The 20,950-nt window shown below is 36.5% G+C and overlaps 1 protein-coding gene across 1 annotated transcript; it reads right to left on the minus strand.

Moving 5' to 3' along the window:
- Positions 1-17,921: 17,921 nt before the first annotated feature.
- On the minus strand, positions 17,922-19,033 carry LOC131667696 (uncharacterized). Its single transcript, XM_058941315.1, has 4 exons — positions 18,976-19,033; positions 18,641-18,909; positions 18,348-18,561; positions 17,922-18,278 (listed from the first exon to the last, which is right to left on the minus strand). The coding sequence occupies exons 2-4, from the start codon at positions 18,701-18,703 to the stop codon at positions 18,151-18,153; spliced, it is 405 nt and encodes a 134-aa protein (XP_058797298.1). The 5' UTR covers positions 18,704-18,909; positions 18,976-19,033; the 3' UTR covers positions 17,922-18,150.
- Between the last annotated feature and the right edge of the window lie 1,917 nt (positions 19,034-20,950).

The raw sequence follows: 20,950 nt of genomic DNA on the forward strand, positions 1-20,950 counted from the left end.
TATAATGCTATTTCTATCATATCTTGTTTTCCTGTTTCCCATCGTATTAAGTAACTTGGAGTGTTTCTATCTAATACCAATACCCACTTTATGTATTTTAGTCGTAATCTCTCTATTTCTTCATAGTTGTACTCTTTAACCATCTCTATCTTCTCACCTTCTCTTTCGAATTCTTCTTTCTTGCCCCTTCCTCCTCCTCTCCAGTATTTCATCATCTTTGATTTTCCTACATTTAGCTCTAATCTCCTTTCTTCCAGGTACCTTTTTAATTTTTTCAGCATTGCTTTCATTCCACTTTCACTTTTTGCCATCATCACTATATCATCTGCATATCCTAATGTCCATATTTACTTCCTAGCTATCACTAACCCTCCTTCTTGCACCTGTTTGATCTTGACTTCCAGTTCGGCGAAGGCAAGATTAAATAGCGTGGTGCTCAAAGGGCACCCTTGCCTTACGCCTTTGTAAGTCTCGAACTCCCCAATTATTTCACCTCCAACTTTTACCTTACTCTCTGTTTTCTTATATATTTCTTCTATTCATTTGCTAATTTTTCTATTTATCCCTTTCTCTTTCATTATTTCCCATTTTTTCTTCCTCTTTATCTTGTCAAAAGCGGCCTTCATGTCGGCAAAGAATACAAACAGTTTTCCTCCTTTTCTTCCTGAATCCCATCTGCGTATCGCTTAGCGTTTCTTTAGCTTCTAGTTCTCTTTCCAGCTTTTTCTTCAGTATTTCCGCATATATTTTATATCCCGTGTCCATCAGCGTTATTCCCCTATAGTTTTCTTCTTCTTTTTTTTCCCTTTCTTATATATTGGTACTATTATTCCCTTCCTCCATTCTTCCGGATATGCTTCTCCGTTCCATATTCCGTTTAAGCATTTTGCCATATGTTTTAACAAGCCTTCCGTGCCTTCCATCCACGCTTCATTCGCTATACCATCTTCTCCTGTCGCCTTTTTCATTTTTCTTATTACCTCTTTTACTTCTCTTACTTTAATCTCTTCACCTTCCTCTCCTTCGCTGTCTTCGGTTTCTTCCTCTGTGCTTTCTTCCTTTTCTTTCTCTCCCAGTTGTGCCTTGAAGTGCTTTAACAATTCTTCTTTTCCTATATTTTCATCTAATCCAATTTTTTTCTTCCTATTGTTATTCACGTTATCCCAGAATTTTCTTCTTGTCTTATCTTTTTTTATTTCTTTTGCCACTCTTTTGCCAATCTTTTCCCCTCAGCTTCTTTCGCTTTTCTTATTTCTTCTTTGTATTCCCTCTTTGCCTCGGTCTCCTTCCCCTTTTCTTACCTTATTTAACTCTGCCATCACCCTAGCCCTTTTTATCCTACATTAATCTCCCCACTAGCTTTTTTTCGATCCTTTTTTTCCCTTATCTTCTTTTTTACGACTGCGTTCCTCACTCTGTTTATTATCTCTTTCCATTTTTCTATTCCCTCTATTGCGTCTATCCATCTCTGATATTCTCTTATACCTTCTTCGCTCCAGTCGTTTACCATTCTTTCTTCCTCTTCTTTTCTTTCTTCTGCTATTTTGTCTCCCAATTCCACTTCTACAGATAAGTGGTCCGACTTTATCCTCTCTTTTATTTAAACCCTTTTTATTGCCTCTTCACCTTCCTCGTTACCTACTACATAGTCTATCGTTGACATTCCTCTCGCTCCTATATATGTTATTTCTCCCTCTTCATCTCCTTCTTTTCTCCCATTCGTTATCACTAAGCCCATTTCTCCTAGCCATTTTATCATTTCTTCTCCCTCTGCGTTTAACAATTTACCCTTGGCCTTTATTTCTTCTAGGTTTTCTTCTGTCTCCCATTCTCTCCCTTCATTTCTTGTTCTTGCGTTGAAGTTTCCTCCTATAATTATTGTTTTTCCTCTGTTCTCCTCTATCTCTTCGTTTAGGTATTCATAGTTTTCCTTTTTCTCATGTTGTATATATATATATATATATATATCAAAATCCCTAACATATTCGCAGTCGTCTTCCTCCATGCTCCTAATCCCTGCCACGTTCCAGAATAGTATCTTTACTGCCTCTCTTTCCTCTCTCTCCCTTCCCTCCTCTCTCTCTCTTTTCCTTATTGCTTTCAAAACCCTTCCGCCCTTTTTCCTACCATTTTTCCCTCTTTCTCGGTCCACCAAAATTCTTCTTCTTCTGACATCAACCCGTTATGCCACTTCTTTACCTCTTTACCTTTACTTTTTATTTCTTTCGCTTTCCTTCTTACTTCCTCTCTTATCCTTCTCTGCTTCCACGTCCAGTCCTGATCTATGTATATCTTTTTCTGTGCCAGATTCTTTTTCTTCTTCATAATTCCTTCTTTTTGTTCCCATGAAGCGCATCTAATTTGCCACATCTTTTTTCCTTTTTCTCTCCGATCATTTCTCCCCGCTATGCTTCCTATTCTTCTCAGATTCACTATCTCCCCTTTCATTTCTAGTTCCTCTCTTAATCAGTCCTCTGCCTCACCCTTCTTTTCCCATCTTAACTCACCCTCTAAGGCTGTCACTATTATATTGTTTATCCTACTTTCTCTATCCATTTTTTTCTCATATACTCTATTTCTGCCTTATTGTCTACTTCTTTTCCTCTTTGCTTCTCGTTTCCTCTTTCTATACTTTCTTTTAATTTCACGCACGCTTCTTCCGACTGGTTCATCCTCTCTCCCCATTTTTCCTGCAGTTTCTTTTCTCTAAGTTCTGCTTTTTCCCTTTCTTTTTTCGTCTCTCTCCTTCTTTCTTCTTTCTCTCTCTCTCTTGTTCTCTCATAACTTTTCCTATTTCTTTCTCCTATCTTTCTTCTCTTCTTTTCCCCTCTGTCGCCATTCTTTCCATTTTTTCCATCATTTCTTTAAACATTTCTGTCCATTCTCTCCTTTCTTCCTCCCATACCTATCTTAAATCCCTTATATCTACCCGGATCTTTTCCATTATATCTTCTGCACCACTACTTTTTCCCACTTCTCTTATCGTGTTGTCCAATCCTTCTCCTCCTCCTCTTCCATCTCGCCCCCCATCACTTTCACTCTTGCATCTTTTTATCTCTCTCATTTCTCCTCTAATATTCTCCCTCAGCCCCTCTCCGCTCACTCCTCCCCTCACAACCTTTACTCTTTTCTTATTTTTCCTCCTCTGGACCTTTCTTATCCATCCTTCCACCTTTATCTCTCAATTTTTCTGATGTCACAAATCTTTCCATCACTATCCCGTACGCCTTAAACCGTCTCTCTACTTCTACTCGTGATCTCACCTTTATTTCCTGTCTTACCTTTTCTGTCTCCGCCTTTACTTCTTACGGCCCCTCCTCTCTACTTGCCTTTCCTGCTTCTTAATTTTCTCTCTTAACCTCAACTTTTCTTTTTTCTTTATTCCTCTCTCTCTGCTCTTTCCTGCTCTTCTCCAAGCCCCTCTCACTCTACTCCACCTCTCTTCCGCCTCCACGCTCTTTTCACCTCTATTTTTCTCCTCAAACACTTTTCCTCTCAAATTTTCTCTCAAACTCACAGTCAAAGTGAAGACACGTCTACTCCCTTCCACGAGTCGAAACCCACTCCTCTTTTGATAATTATCTATAGACATTTTTTTGAATATATTCATGTATTTCTAGAAATCAGTTTACATGGTCTTTTCTGAACAAAGCGTGTTTGATAAAAACATACTATTTAAAGAATATTAATATTTATTGATATAATAGTAGATGAAACAATGAGTTAAATACCTTCAAATTTGGAAACATGTGACGTATTATGATCAAAGAAATTACACAAACTCGAGCTGCTAATTTACCGGCATATTCGCATGTAATGTTTGTAAACACTGCTAGCTGAGCCGATCAATCATTGGGCTCATACTATCTCAAATTTCACTAGTGAAATAGTGTTATATATATTTCAAAAATGTAAATGAAAGTTATATTTATATTGAAAATATTGTGGCAGGAGATTTCAGGGGGTTTAGGCCGCGCACGTGAAAAACCTACGCCACAATACCTAATGACTGGTTTCCTCTGGTTGCCCGCTGTATGACTGCGCAGAGCGGACAAGGGACTGGTCTCACACGGATAACTTTTTTCAGACCGCTCCAATAGTCAATGATTCGCTCTCCGTCCTCTCAACGTTCTGTGAATGTCGGCAGCTCAGGAAGCAACTCCTCATTTCCGGGTGAGGATTCAATAGAGTTAACGTGTACATTCACCTAATGTTTGGAACTATTCAAAAAAATCCTCGTTACCAACCATCTGCGGTTGAAAATAAAATCGGCATACAAGGAGGGATAAGTTAGCGAGGCATAAATAACGGATATTGGTTACACTTCATTTTCTTTTATTCATTTATTATAATACATGTCGATCGAAATGACGGATGGTCAGCGCGGTTCGCCACGACAGTTGATGCGCGGCGGCAATGGATCCACATGTTCCGACGAATCACTTCTGCAACGAATTACACACACGGTCACCTAACTCTCGCCACTGAGCAGCACTTCACCGAGCTATCCAAATCCTAAAATTTTTTACGCTCGAATTAATCGGAAAATAGTGGTTAGTCAGCGCGATTCAGTTGGAATTACTTCGTTCACGCAGTGACGGGTCCACACATCACAGCGGAATCAATAACGCGATGAAGTACGCTCGGCAACCTAATTTTCACTAAACAAACAGGACTTTACCTACTTACTTACTTACAAATTTAATCGTTTTATCGAAAATTTTCCTCAAGATTAATTAAATTTAATTTTGCGTCACCTTATAAAAAGATACGGAACAAAAGTTGATGGTTACATTCCTAATGAGAAATTTTAATTTTCACCGAATTTTCAATAATTTTTAATAAATAATTAATATTAAAGAAGGAATAAAACTTGTTTTTATAACAAATGAATGTAACTTTGAGTTTTTGTTCATTATTTTAATTTACTATTAATTATTTAATATTTATATATAAGTAAACATTGGTTATCACACGTATATAAAGAGTATAAATAATTAAGATCAAAATAGTACATTGACTACCATCTATGGCAAAAAGGGCGCAAGCTAAGAAAAGCCCTCCCTCTCTCTCTGAAAACTCACGCCCTCTGTCCAATAGCTTGCTACAGCGGGCAAAATTTTCCGACCAACCCGGAAACTTCAGTCGACATCGCCCCATGTGTCTGAAGAAGGGGATTTCCACCCAACCACTCCCTAGTTATAAAAAGCTCTGCACAAGACGACAAGATCAGTGCTAGAAAAATTAAGGAAGAATAAAAAGAAGTAAAGAAGAAAACAGTGAAAGAAGAAAGAGTTAGCCCAAGCATAGTCAACCCAAGCAGAGTCAACCCGAGGACGTTTAATACACATACAGAGAGAGAGAGAGGAGAGAGAGAAAAGAGAGAGAGAAATTAGAGAAGAGAGTGTGCGCAGTCCAGTCAAAGAAAAAAAGTGAAATAAAATAAAAAAGAAAGAAGAGTAAATAAATTTTGAATCTGGCTATCTCTTTTTTTTCTTTCCTCTCTACTTCTTCCCTTTTTTTCTGTAAATTCGTTAAGCCTGACTCTGAAGAATTTCCCTTAAGAATCCCTTACCAGTACATTAAGTGAGAATCTGGTGTACTCAATAACACTTAGTTATTATTCCCCTGTTAGAAGTTTCTCTGCGCAACAATATTGCTCATCCCGGCTTAGGCGTCGTACGCAAGTCTGAACTTATGCTTACTCCAAGCGTACCTGAGAGTGAACCTGACGTCACAGTATCTTTAAGAAATTTAAATATTAACATCAATACAATCTATTAATATACTCTCCAATTTATGAAGGTTAAAATTGAACATTTTATATTAGCTTATAATATAATACTTAAAATCTAATTTTAAATAATTTACCTTAAATTAAATTTATTTTAAAAGAATTTGGCTAGAACTCATGAACAAAGTTCACTCAGTATGTGTTTAATGTGCAAAAAGAAACTAAAGAGAAAATATTATAAAATTACGGGTAAAATCGAAATTGATATGAAAAAGTTATTCCCAAATTTCAATGAAAATAACACAGGCCGACAAAAAATTTTACCAAGAACCCGAGTATAGTTTTCCGAAGGTTTTTTGCGCGTTGAATCCGAATCCGAGGTCAGAATTACTCTGGTGGCTACGGTTTTCGAGATATCCTAACCTTAAAGTGCAAAAAACGCGATTTTTGCCTATATTTGAGGTTATGTAGCAAAGAAAAGAAATTTTTTTTCAAAAAACTGTATACATCAAATTAAAGTATGAGTTTTCTTCTTTCAAATGCCGTTGAGTATGCTCGGATATCTTTTTTTTTCGCGAAGTTACACAAATTTGAAATAAAAAGCACTTGGCTAACTTGCTCTACCCAGCGTCATGTGGGTGTGCCTGCTTAGGGGTTGGGAGGGCTGGTTTTAAAGGGTTGAGGAGGTATTTGGGGATGAGGCCTATCTAGATCATATTAGTACGCATACCTGTGATTAGAAAATGAGTTTTTTTATCAAAAAGCAGTTAATTAAACTTGCTCTACCCAGGGTTATGTGGGTGAGCCTGTTTAGGGGTTGGCAGGGGTGGTTTCTACCCGTAAGAGAGCATTTTGTAAATAGAAGCACGATGCTCACAATATTTTTTAGTGTTTTGTCATATTTCCAAGTTTGGTTTAAATTGGTGAGTGGCTCTTTAATATGGTTACTTGTTAGATAGCTTGGGCTGAATGATATGGTGCTTTTTAAATTCATAAAATTTGAAATTTTCAAATTTGTGTAACTTCGTGAAAAAAAAAGATATCCGAACATACTCAACGGCATTTGAAAGAAGAAAACTCATACTTTAATTTGATGTATACAGTTTTTTGAAAAAAAATTTCTTTTCTTTGCTACATAACCTCAAATATAGGCAAAAATCGCGTTTTTTGCACCTTAAGGTTAGGATATCTCGAAAACCGGAGCCAACAGAGTAATTCTGACCTCGGATGCGGATTCAGCGCGCAAAAAACCTTCGGAAAACTATACTCGGGTTCTTGGTAAAATATTTTTGTCAAATTCTGTCGGCCTGTGTAATTTATGCTTATAATACGGTACATTACAAGGCTTTGCCTGAGAGTGCTGCATTATTTGCAACACCTCAGGAAAACCACATCCGTTCCTTGCTGCCCCGTAACCAGCCGTATAAAATCAACCTATGCACGCCCTAATTCGAACACTGATTATTTTAGATATCCATCCACCTAAACCGGAAAAAATGATATAACGATTTGACAAACGTGATCCGAGGAATGCTTGAAAAACGGAGTGCACGATAAAGAAAAAGAGAGAATACACACACACACTCACGACCACGTGTTGCCGATCGGAGAGAAAACACGGAAAACTTGACTGGGAAATGTAGCGGAAATGCATGTTGATGATACATGCAGACCCGTTACACTCCAAGACACTAACACTAACACTTGGAGAACGCTGACACACCTGGGGCGAACAGAAAATTGCCGATGAAGCGGCAGCCGGCAATCAGCTGTGTCAGGCTGCTGCGCACCATCCTGAGCTCTACACACATACACTGCTTCTGACCACTAAACATGAGCGAGCGAGACAGACTCAATATGAGCGAGCGAGACAGATTAAGCGAGAGCGATCGAGACAGACCATATGAACCGAGCGAACTAAATAAGTATTATATAGATTCAAATGTAAATACGATAATGAGGGCGCTACGTGGATAAAACCGACTTTAATTATTTTATCATTTGCAAATAATTTAACGATATAATGTAGATATGAAACACATTAAAATACATAATTAGAAATATTTGTATGCGGCCGCTACAATCCTTTAAATGTAATAATAAGCGTCAAACAATCTGACGAATTAAATTGTTAATTGATTGACGAAATTCGAACCTTTGACGAAACTCGCTGGTGATGTCACGACCAATAAAATTTGATTTCCGTCCGCATCGAAAAATAGATAAGAGTAGGGGTAGATCTCTCTCATCAATTAATGCTAGCCGACTTAATGGGGGGGGGGGGGGGGGGTGAGAGAGGATAAATAGCGACGAAAGTAGGAGTTAAAATGAGAGCGCTGTACCTTTCTAATTTACATATTGACCAATCATGAAATATTTGAAGGGCGCTACCGATATTCGAATTAGCATATCGACCAATAATAGGATTTCTTTTCGGAAAGAGGAGAGGAAAGATGATCTTTGACCGCGGAAAGTTTCTCGTCCATTTTGCCGCTACTCCTCAAGCCAGAAGGAAGTAATTGTGCTAGTTGTTCGCTGCCGTAATTTCGCTCGTCGAATCATCAGCGAAAATTTGTAAGTAGGCAAAGTACCAATCACTATAGTAATTGTGAAGTGCGGTGCGTCAGTTTTCTCGAGCTAATAGAACGTCGCGACGCGTGGATTCGTCGACGCCGATATTTTAGTGCTTCAGTTAAGTCGCACTGACATTTCGCCATTTCTCCGAATTGACGTGAGTGTTAGGTTTAAACGAAAAGTATTTTAGTGTTTCAGTTAAGTCGCGCTGATCATTTCGCCATTTCTTTGAATTGAGCGTAAGTGTTAAAATCAAACGGAAAGAATTTTAGTGCTTCGGTTAAGTCGCGCTGACCATTTCGCCATTTCTTCGAATTGAGCGTAAGTGTTAAAATCCAACGGAAAGAATGTTAGTACTTCGGTTAAGTCGCGCTGAACTTACGCCATTTCGCTTTAAATTTGTCGTGAGTGCTAGGAGTGAAACTAACAGAATTTAGATAGTGGACTAGGAAACCACGGTTTCAAATTCAGGGATCAGAAGTGTAGACCGTCGCAAATTGAATCCGCCGGGACGTGTAGATACGTACCACCGCGTATTGAGTTGTGTCGAATTGCGCTGACCATCCGCTAATTAGACCGCCAATGTACACATTTTGGAATAAATGAATATTAAGAGTGATCAATTTTCATAATTTCACGCCTAGTTACCCTCCCTTTCCTGCATGCTGATATTATTTTCAGCCGCGGAGGGTTAATAACGGGAAATACTTGTTCGCCATTTTTCGGTTCCGACATTAGGTAACATACGCGCGAGTTTGAACGAATCTCCGACCCGAGATAACGAGTCACAACCTGAGCTACCGGCATTTCAAGAATACAAGAGGACGGAAGGAATCGAGTTGTTGGACACTAACGGCTTGAATCCAAGGAAATCGCGGGTCAACGTACATGCGCCCACTCTGCGCAGTCGCACCGTGGGCTAAAATAAATACGTCGTGATATTTTGGCTCTATCCCCAACGATTGCCCTAATTAGGTACGGAGATCTGGCGCCCTAATAATTAATCGGGGAAAAAGGGTCAATCAGGCCTTGTGGCGGAAGCGCTTCAAGTGTGCGGCTGAGACCCCTCGAAATTCCCCGCCACATACTTGCCTTCTGTAGTGTGTGATGCTTGTCGGCTAAAAATTCATTCGACGTGAATCGTTGTCCGGCAAGCCATTTTTTGTGGTTAGAAAATAAGCAAAAGTCACTGGAAGACAAATCAGGCGAATATGGTGGATGGTCACTTAATTCGAACTTTAAATCGTTAATTTTTTCCAACGAAACTGCACACGTGTGAACTCGAGCATCGTCTTGAAGAACGAGGCATTTTTTTTGTTCAAGTTGTAATACGTACGTTAATAATTTTCGAATTTCACGTGGAAAATAAGCCTAAACAACGTCTCGTCACAAATTATTTTAAGGGGAAAGGCTCGGAAAGCGTATTCGCTTCGTCGCGGAAAATTAATTAGGGCTGATATCATCCGGCAGTATCAACAATCGCGTTTTACCTAATTACAAAAGAGACAGGTTATACAAAGAAATTCATCTTTTTGAATAGTCATTTACATTTTATTACAAATCTTATTCTACATACGGCATTCGACGTGTACGTCGGCCAAGTCCGGGCTAGTCCGTTCCGTGTGAATTAACGCACAGAACATCGCCTTACAACTTTCCTGCGAGTTCCCGCGAGTGCGGTGCGAATTCACGCACGCAGCCACTCGTCCGCGTTCGGCCGATACGATGCTTAGAGACAGAGAAAGAGAGAGAGAGAGAGAGAGAAATTGAGGCGGGCACCGAGAAATGAATAAGGGTACCTGACCTTAAGAGGGAGCGCTGTAGTGGAAGTCCACGTCCGCTGGGCCAACTATGTAGTCCTCGAAGAAGGTGGATGTCGATGGAGGCGCAGTTGGTCTTCCTCTTCAATGCTATACACTCTCGATAACAATTAACTGGTAATTAACGTCACGCACTTTTTCTCGTCGCGAGGCTTATCTAGCTGAGAATTCGTCGCAGGTCAAAGCCATACTAATGCCACGATCTCACGCTTTCCGCAGCGTCTTCCGCGCCCCTCCCTACGGGTGCCTAATCGGCCGAGCGCCGCCGACTACGAACACATGTGCGACTCATGCTGGCGACACTATTTCGCTCTCTCTTCCTCCTTTGCTCTCCGCTCTCGTTCCATCCCTGCAGCGCCAAGCATCTACGCCGATCAGGAATCAGACCTGTAACAAAGCCACATCGTGCTTCGATACTCGATTTCAATCAACCGAGACCGATGTGGCAGCGGCCCAGGGAAGGCACGCGGAAGAGAGAGAGAGGCGAACAGGGCGAGCGAACTCAACGGTTGCTTTGCCCGTCACAAAGTGAGGACGTATTTCTCCGGTTTTTTGCTTTCAGCTGACCTAATAATAACGCATAATAACTTTTTGTTCAACCAACGCTCAAAAAAAATGACTTAATGAATCGAGTTGAAACTTTGTACGGTATCGAGTTAGTAGTATTGCTTACCAAAAATATCATAATTTAAGCAGGACGAGCGCAATCTCTTGGATTTTATAAAGACTTATTGACCCCCCCTCGTAGCAAAAAAAAGTGCCAAACTATGCTATTGTCTGTAACAACTTAATGCAATGTGTATAAAAAATAATAAAAAGTCAAATTTTGAATAGTCGAAAGACGAAACATTTTTGATTTTCAGTAAATAAATATTGTGGCAGCATTTCCTTAAAGTATACTTTATTATTACAATCAAAAATAAAAGATTGTTTTGATGAAAAAATTCAAAAAATTTTGTAAAGTGGAAGGATAACGGGGTGAAAAATATATTCATCATTACTTTTGTACCAAATACTTAAAAAAATTGTAATAATGTGAAGATTTTGTGGGAAAAATTAAAAATAAAGGAGTTATTGAATGAATATGCTGAAACAATCACGACAGATTTAAAACTTGCTAATATTATTGCTGGTTTTGTCAAGCAGTGCGCGTTTTTGTCCATATATTTGGTGCGATGTCACAAAAAATAGAATAAGCAATTATGGAACTTTAAAGACTATATAAAACTGTTTTTCCAACTATTATTATTAATCCAATTTGAACTATTATTATTATCAGATAATAAATAGCGTTATTTAATAGCATGTATATTATACTTTTTTTATGACTCATTGGATGACAAGATTTAAAGTTTAATATTCTACCCGAAAATATAGATTTGTATAACCAATCAAACGACAATGAATTCCTATTTCTAATTATTTTAAGTTCTAAAAAGTTCAAGGTATTTTGGTTTTCTACTTCATAAGTAAACTTTAACTGTAACAAAAATATTACACTGGTGGAGAAAATACTACAGATTAATAATGTTAAATATCTTATAAAGAAAAGATTGAATCAGAGACATATCACATACAAACATAGTGAGATTAATAATAATACAGAAAATAATAAAATAGGATCTAGTCAAAATTATAGTAGAGAAAATAATGAAATTGAATCTAGCCAAAAGTAAAAAAATTGTATGAGGGTATTTCAAGAAAACTAAGTGAATTTACTATTAGGACTATACCTATTATATGTCAAAACACGTCAACTTTAATTAAGAGAGGAAAAGATAAGACTGATAAATTTGATAGATATAATGTGGTTTATAGAATCAATTGTAATGATTGTGAAGCCTTATATATTGGAGAAACAAATTTATTTTATTTTAACATAATTTATTTTCTTTTTTAGAAAAATAAAGTAGCCTATATTTTGTCTTTTTAGATGCAAAAGCTTATGAAATATGCTCAAAATTTCACCGGCTACTAATTTATTCAACCAAGTGTTTATCAAAATAACCATCTTAAACATCTGATTATTGTACGTTCGAGTAGTTATTAATTACTTACATTTTCTGAATGAAATAATTTGCGTATCCAACGGCTTTGTTGTCTAACTATAAAGCGATCAAGTTTTTAGGTAGTAGGAAATATAATAAGGAAGATCAATAGTATAGCAAGCATTGCTGAACCTTGTCACTTTTGAAAGACTAACACGTTTTAATCATTCGAGTCAATTCATTAATACTAGAATCGGTTATATTACTATTAGAATTAGTAGTTATTCCTATTATTATTGTTGTTACTTTAATAATTATGTTCACGTGTAATACTGTTAGGTGAAGGTCATTTTTTCTCAAACGGTAGTTTAAAATATACCAGGTATACATTAATTCGAACCGGTATCGTTGCCCAATTGATTTTACGAGGTGTGTTCAAAAAGTAAGATGACTTTGTATTTTTAAGAAAAAATATTTATTTATTTATCAATATTTATGTTGTCCCCTTCAAAGTAATCCCCCTCAGATACAATACACTTATGCCAACGGTTTTTCCAATCCTCAAAGCACTTCTCATAAGCACTTTTCAGTATAGCCTTAAGCTCTTCCATTCCATTCCAGCGATGCAGTCTTTATCTCTTCAATCGTTGCAAATCTCCGTCCTTTCATAGGTCTCTTTAGTTTTGGGAACAACAAAAAGTCACATGGGGCCAAATCCGGTGAATATGGTGGCTGAGGCATGATTGTGGTGTTGTTTTTGGTCAAAAAATCTCTCACAAGCAAAGATGAGTGAGCAGGGGCATTATCGTGATGCAAAAGGCATGAATTGTTTTTCCACAATTCTGGGCGTTTTCTTCGTATTGCTTCTCGCAAACGGCGCATAACTTCAAGATAATACTGTTTATTGACCTTACGTCCATATGGTAAGAACTTCTGATACACCACGCCATGGTAATCGAAGAAAACAGTGAGGAAAACTTTGACATTTAATCGAACTTGGCGTGCTTTTTTCGGTTTTGGCTCATCTGGGCTCTTCCATTGGAACGATTGGACTTTGGTTTCGATATCATAACCATATACTCATGATTCGTCACCAATTATGATCCTTTTGAGTAAATCTGGGTCGTCGTTGACGTCATTCAACAGTTCTTGAGCGATGCTCATGCGGTCTCTTCTTTTGGTCAAAATTTAGCAATTTCGGAACAAACTTCGCTGACACACGTCTCATGCCCAAAACGTTAGAAAAAATTTCATGGCACGAGCCAAGCGATATACCAACATCCTCAGCAACTTCTCTAATAGTGATTCGATGATTTTCCAGAACAATTTTCTTCACTGCTTGAACGTTTTCATCAGTTGTTGACGTGCTTGGGCGTCCAAAGCGAGGCTCGTCATTGGCATCTTCCCGGCCATCTTGGAAGAGTTTGTACCACTTGTAAACATTTTTTTTACTCAGAACAGTTTCACTGTAAGCCACCGTCAATATTTCAAGTGTTTCGGAGCACTTTATTTTATTTTTTACACAAAATTTGATCCATATTTTTCGATAGCAAGAAATCGCCGAGAACGCAAAACACTTCTAACTTTTACGCCTCTCACAACCAAACAAAAAATGCTATACATTTGAAACTTCGTACAGATGTTCGGGAAGAGTGTACCAATATAACAAAATAAAAAAATCGATAATCGAAAGTACGTTGCCCATGAAATTTGAAAAGTCACCTTACTTTTTGAACACACCTCGTATATTATATTCATAGATAGCCTACTTAATAATTTGAATAAGAATTTTTATCGTTATAAGTATTTAACATTGTAAATGACCAGATATATTATTTTGTATTAACTACATCATTATTAATTCATAATAAAGATTTATTTTAAGCGGTTAATTTTTACTTTTTTCTATTATTTAACGATCATTTACTATTACTAATAATTAAAAATAACTAGACTACTAAATATCTAGATTTTCTAATATCATAATATTTTGATACATGGTGTAATTTTCATTATACTGTAACGGCGGCTCAAAAAAAAAGACAAAAAAATACCGGCCACACACTTAGTTCGTAAATTAAGATGAAAAACTGTGTACAGCTGAATAAAGAAAATTTTTTCTGTGAACGGCAGTTTTCGGCTCGCGCTTCTGGCAATCTTCGGATGTTGAAAACAATCAGAGCAATTTTACGATCGGGCCATCCGGAGTAGCCAGATTGCGAGCATCTTTAGAAAGTAGAGAACTGTAGCGCACATGTGCATCCTACCGATAGTACTGTTATTTTATTTTAAATAATTTCAATATTACTAATTTCTTTTAAATTAAGGGAAGCGCATTTGCTTGCAGATCTCTTAAAAAAATACGAAATTTATTTATTGTAAGTAACATTCGAGTAATCAACAAGGACTATTTTAATTAATGGTTTTTGTTTGTTGCTCGGATATGTTTTAATTTTATATCTAAATATAAATATGGGAATAATTCATTATCTTTCTGTATTTATTAAGATTTTTTTTATTGCGAATTTTGTATGTTTAATCGTTGAATGCGCTCAACTTTGCGTTAGAAAATTTAAGAACGGCTTGAACGAAAGTTAATGACTACATTTATTATAATTAACTCTGATTTTTCAGTATTTCTTAAGGCTTTTTGATAATTAATTAATAGTTAAGACTATTAATATTTTGTTTGTTTTCAGATAAATATAATCCTTAACTTTTGTTCTTTACTTTAGTTTTATTATAGATTAAGTAATATTTATGTAAAAGTAGAGTACCATACACATAATTGAATTTAAATAGAATTAGTTTAAATAATTAAAGGTCAAAATAGTACATAGAGGGCCATTTATGTGAAGAAGGCCCAAAGCACTTAAATGAGGCCACTTCCGCACACTCCACCCCCGGCCAATTAGGGTTTGAATTTCGCTTACGCTTGAGACACTCCCCAAATTTTCCAACCAATTAAGTTAAGAAAATTTGAGTTCTTCCTGCCTAAAAATGACAAAGATTTTCGAGTGGGAGTCTCTTGCGAAAAGCATAAAAGGAAGCTATTCAAGAAAATTAGGCAGTTATTTTCAAAATTCAGTTCGTGGAACCATTCCAAATTAGTTTGCTGTTTTTTATGTTCGTCCAGTTCGAAAGTTCTAGTTATTCTTTCCAGTGTATGTGTGGCAAATTAAGACAAAAGTAAGTAAAGAAAATCAAAATAAATTTTTTTTACTCTAACTTCTTTTTACATCCTTTTCTCTCCTTATTCTTTCCTATTTTAGTTTCGCGGACGGTCTGTCTTTTAGATAGTTACACTCGATTGCCAAGCGTGTGGTCGAGTGCATATTAGATAGACCCCCCTTTACGTTATTTTATTGCCAAGAGTGTGGTAAAATAACGCGAAGCATTGCTATATTGCCAAGCGTGTGGTATGATATAGCTTCGATCCTCCGTCGCCGAGAAAAGAATTTCCCGCGATAGTGGTCACGCACGTCGCGGTTATTTTCCGTAAGGATAGACCAAAAAAGTGCGCCTGATAATTGTGTTTCGTCAACCGACGTTACAATACCATCCGTTATTCTGGGAAAATTAGTTGTGTACTGACTAACCAGGATATAACACAATGTTCTACTGTTTTTGTCAAAATAATCACAAGTATACTATTTTAACCCATTAACGTCCAAAATGTCAAAATTTCTTGCACGTTTTCAAAGTGATTTTTTCCTATGTAATTGGCATTGAAAAAATTCTTGAACCACATATTCTGATGTAAAATTGCATGCTCTTTCAGAATCCGTTGCCAGAATCATGATAAAACTCACAGGAAAAGAGATATGCTCGATTGAAACATAAAAAACACCTAAATTTTCGAAAAAAAAATTTTTAGGATTTTTTTTCGAAGTGTTACGGTGAAGATATCACCTTGCGACCGTGATCAAAGGTGATCATGGGATTTGAAGTTTAACAGGGAATTTTTTTGTTTACCTTGAACAATCGCTTCTTTACAAAATGGCGCAAAAAACGAATTTTTTTTTTTCCAATCTTCATCAACTTTTTTCTCAAAATCTATGGTCTTTAGAAAAACATTCATAAAAACAAAAATGCCTTAGAATCGCTCGAGGAACATTCTCAAATTTTTTCAGAATTTTTTGAGACAATTTTTGATTTTCCGGGAAACTTGGGAAATGGAATTTTCAAAAATGTCTCCAAAAATTCTGAAAAAATTTTAGAATGTTTCTCGAGTGATTCTAAGACATTTTTGTTCTTATGAATTTTTTTCTAAAGTCCATAGATTTTGAGAAAAAAATTGATAAAGTTGAAAAAATAAAAATTCGTTTCGGCCGCTATGTTCACTTTATCAATTTTTTTCTCAAAATCTATGGACTTTAGAAAAAAATTCATAAGAACAAAAATGTCTTAGAATCACTCGAGAAACATCCTAAAATTTTTTCAGAATTTTTGGAGACATTTTTGAAAATTCCATTTCCCAAGTTTCCCGGAAAATCAAAAATTGTCTCAAAAAATTCTGAAAAAATTTGAGAATGTTCCTCGAGCGATTCTAAGGCATTTTTGTTTTTATGAATGTTTTTCTAAAGACCATAGATTTTGAGAAAAAAGTTGATGAAGATTGGAAAAAAAAAAATTCGTTTTTTGCGCCATTTTGTAAAGAAGCGATTGTTCAAGGTAAACAAAAAAATTCCCTGTTAAACTTCAAATCCCATGATTACCTTTGATCACGGTCGCAAGGTGATATCTTCACCGTAACACTTCGAAAAAAAATCCTAAAAATTTTTTTTTCGAAAATTTAGGTGTTTTTTATGTTTCAATCGAGCATATCTCTTTTCCTGTGAGTTTTATCATGATTCTGGCAACGGATTCTGAAAGAGCATGCAATTTTACATCAGAATATGTGGTTCAAGAATTTTTTCAATGCCAATTACATAGGAAAAAATCACTTTGAAAACGTGCAAGAAATTTTGACATTTTGGACGTTAATGGGTTAATAGAGTTGGACTTTGTACAGTTTAATATTTTATAATATATTAATATGAGGTTTGTTCCAAAAGTATTCGACTTACCTCGATTCCTCGCCGCTTGATTTAATCTTCATCATCCGGGGGTGGCATTCTTCAAAGTAGTCTCCATATGAATAAATAAGATGCTCATATCGATGTTTCCACTTATTAAAGTGCTCTTGAAAGTCAGACTTCGGAATCGCCTTTATTGCATTCATAGCATTAGTTTTAACAGTCTCTTTATCGTCGAATCGATGTCCCTTAAGCGGCATTCTCAATCGAGGAATCAATCAATAGTCGTAGAAAGCTACATCGGAACAGTATGGAAGCTGGTGGAGCTGTGGAACACTGTGTGTCCCCTATTCAAAATGATAACGTCATATCATGACGTCTTTAAATTACGTCATTAAATGACGTAATTTATTTACGTCATACGACGTCAGGATTTGGAACAAAAAATAACGTTAAAAAATAACGTCAATTTTTGGAAATGACGTAGTTTTAAAAATTTTTGTAGTATGTTTCAAGATGAAAATTACGTCATTCGTCTCTGAGAATAACGTTATTTATAGCAATCACGTCATTCCAGGAAATATTTTTTGTACATAAATAGCGTCATTTTGTATAAAAAACGTCTTACAAAAATGATGTAATTCCCAGAATTGTTCCAGAGTTATTACGTCATTTTTGGCAAAATGACATGATTTTCCAGCAATCAAGTAAAAAAAAAGGAATGAGATAAACGTAACTTTATTTACATTTTATGACATATTTTACAAGCTTTGCTTCAGTATCATTAATATTTTTTTTTAAACGTGAAAAAACTTAAAAAATTGTTACTTAGCGTATTTACGTAGATTACGTGAACTTAAAAGATGATATTTTTTTGGAAAAAATAGATAACTTAAATAAATAAAAGTAAAAATATAACTTGAAATCTACCGATCATACTCCGCTTCCCATTCTGAACCTTCAGATTTCCCCCCTCCGACATTAGCTTGTTCTCTTACTTTACGATTTTACCTCGTTTAACTGATAATAACTCCCAATTCCCTGCCGAATTTATTTATACGGCTTGCCCTCTCCTTTTCTTCTTTTGTAGTTTTACATTCTTGCTTGATCATCTTCTGATGAAACAGAAATTGGCCATACCCTTCTGCAAATAAAGATGCATAATATTAATAGGAAATAATAAGTCAAAAATAGTATAGGAAGATGTATATACTTTTGAATGCCTCAAACTTTTTTGGAGTTATTGGAACTCTGCCATCTTTCTTGTTTGATCTGTCTACTTGCACAGCTTTGTTAATAAAGACATCTTCCGGCCATAAGTCCGGCCACAATTCTCGAATAAACTGATAAGTTATGCTCGAGTCCAATGTTTTCCCCCAATGTTTATATGGAACCAAAATACCAAAATGTAGATGGATCATCTTAGCCTAAAAATAAGTGATCGAATTAATCGATATAATAAAATGTACAACAAAATTTAAAATGTAAAAGAAACAAAGTTTTTACCTTTTTCATTTTTTGAGTTTCTGTATTTACTTTATTCAAAGTCCATGGTGACATTTTTTCCATTTTTACACCTTCTGTATCTGATTTAGCGTCAGAATCATATAAGCAAACTTTCGTCTTTCTTTTATATTTTGGTTTCTTCGTCTTCGATTGTCTCAAATCTGACGTGTCAGAATCAGTTTCAGAGCATTTACGTTTGCTATTTGCAAACGTATCTTTTCTAGGAGAACGAACGCCTTCCACTGATGAACTATTAGCGGGAGATCCATCTACAATATACCATTTTTGAAGTTAACAAGAATGTAACTAGTAATTTTTAAGATCTACCCACTCACCTTGGCTAAATATTGCGCACGGCTACATTATTCTTTTCCTAGAGAAAGTAGATGTTATGGGTGTATGCACTGTAGGAGATCGCAGTGAAGGATTATCAGGTGATTCAGCTATATTGTTTATACCTTAAATATGAAATTTTTTTTTTATTCCATATGTAAGTATAATTTATTTATTTTATAATACTCACGATGTAAGCGAACGGTGCATTGTCTTGTAGAAGTTTTACTCGCAGCATTTTGTGATTGCGCCTGTTCCAAAATTTTTATTTTTTCCAATAAGGACGCAATGTAATCATCTTTCGATTGTAGGTCTTCAGAAATTTTAACAGGATCCATCACTTCAATGATATGTGAACTAACATCAAAATTCAAATGTGACCTCATACCATCCACATTTTTCTAAGCATGCTTTTCCGGTTCTTCAGTCGACATTACATCAGGCGAAGTCTGAACAAACAAGAAGCAAACAAAAATTAATATAAATATATTTCATTGTAAACAATAGACATACATATACATATGTTTTTGTGTGGGTGTGGAATATATACCTTTTTCAACAACTTTTTCCCCTTTGGAGATTTGTTTTGCTCTACTTTCTTTGGCTTGACGTTTATCTGAGCTAACTCGTAGACAACTCGGCGTCGACGCTTGTTTGGTTTTGGCCAATGCCTCTTTCTTGTCTGCAATTCACTCAAGCTATCTAAAATAGAAAGTAAAAAATGCATATTACCTTTCATTATATTTGAACATTCTGTTAGATAAATAATGCATTGTTGGAGATCTTCAATTACACTGACAGAATTTCAGAAAAATAAGTTACATTCATTTTTTGATAGCAAATATTTTTTCCACATTCTTTTCAAATGAATCCAGATCTCTAACAATGTTATTTTTTTTGAAGTATATAAAAATAGAAACTTCTATGAAGTATGCTGTAACCACATTATAATGAATTTGACATCAACTCGTTATGTCTCTCTCTCTATATATGACCATATTATTAAGAATATCATATATTTAGAATATTATATTATTTGAACTATATTTCTTCTTAGCAGCAGCAGACGACGACTGCAGAGAAGGTAAGAGAGAGCGCCGGCAGAGAGAGACCGCGTGCGCGACCGATGCGAAAACAGCCCGACACTATAACGAACGGCATGTAAGTTCTTTATGTCTCTCTCTCTCCAGGAAGCCATCAAATAATAATTATCTATAATAATTAATTATCATGTAAACATGTTTAAATAATTGCAGTGTGGACGTCAGCGAACCGGTAAGTGACGCGATTATAGTTCGATTATCGATATCGACTCGCGGCGCGAACCTCGCGGAGAGGCGAGCCCTTCGAGGAGAGAGAGAGAGAGAGTAGGGACAAAAATAGTAAGTCTGCTTCCGACCGGCAACGAACAAGCAACCGGCAACGCGAGCTCGCTAATTACTCGAGAGAGCAATTAGGTTTAATAGCCACACACGTGACAACCATCGACGCTGCTCCTGAAGAGTCTTGTGAACACTCGGGGATAGCGGCAGAGAGAAGAAGCGTGAACGCAAGAAGCGGTAACGCGACTAACCTTTCCTTTGTAAGCGAGCGCGCCGAGAGTTACTCACGAATTAACTATAGAGCGACTCGTCTGTTCCAGCACTGTAAGTACCAGTTTGTTAACTTGGCTTCTCTCTCTATGGCTCTCTCCTCCTGCGTTGCTTAAATTGCGTATCCTTGTTGATACCTTACCGCATAGTTGCTTATTTCTTTTCTGTTTTCGTTCGGCCTACGAACCGGCTTCCGTTATACGCGTATTGTCGCTCCGTCCAATTTACAACGAGCAAGTGCGGTTGCCGTTTTCATCTAAGTCGAGTGACCGAGACATTTCGACCGGCTAAAGAACCGACACGAGTAAGCGGTGTCGCTTTCTCGTTCGAATGGTGCGCGCCGGCTAGCCGTCGCCATTGTGCCTAACCGCTCTTACAGGGCGTG

Source organism: Phymastichus coffea, unplaced genomic scaffold (assembly GCF_024137745.1).
Source record: "Phymastichus coffea isolate CEN01 unplaced genomic scaffold, Cenicafe_Pcof_1.1 PCOF00005, whole genome shotgun sequence".
NCBI lineage: Eukaryota > Metazoa > Arthropoda > Insecta > Hymenoptera > Eulophidae > Phymastichus > Phymastichus coffea.

Excerpts from the sequence above, each read along its gene's own strand:
- LOC131667696 (XM_058941315.1), bottom strand. The coding sequence starts at position 18,703 with ATGGAAAAAATGTCACCATGGACTTTGAATAAAGTAAATACAGAAACT. Across the intron at positions 18,562-18,640 it reads AAACTCAAAAAATGAAAAAG|GCTAAGATGATCCATCTACA; the intron begins GTAAAAACTTTG and ends ACTTATTTTTAG. Across the intron at positions 18,279-18,347 it reads AAAGTTTGAGGCATTCAAAA|AAGGGTATGGCCAATTTCTG; the intron begins GTATATACATCT and ends CTTTATTTGCAG.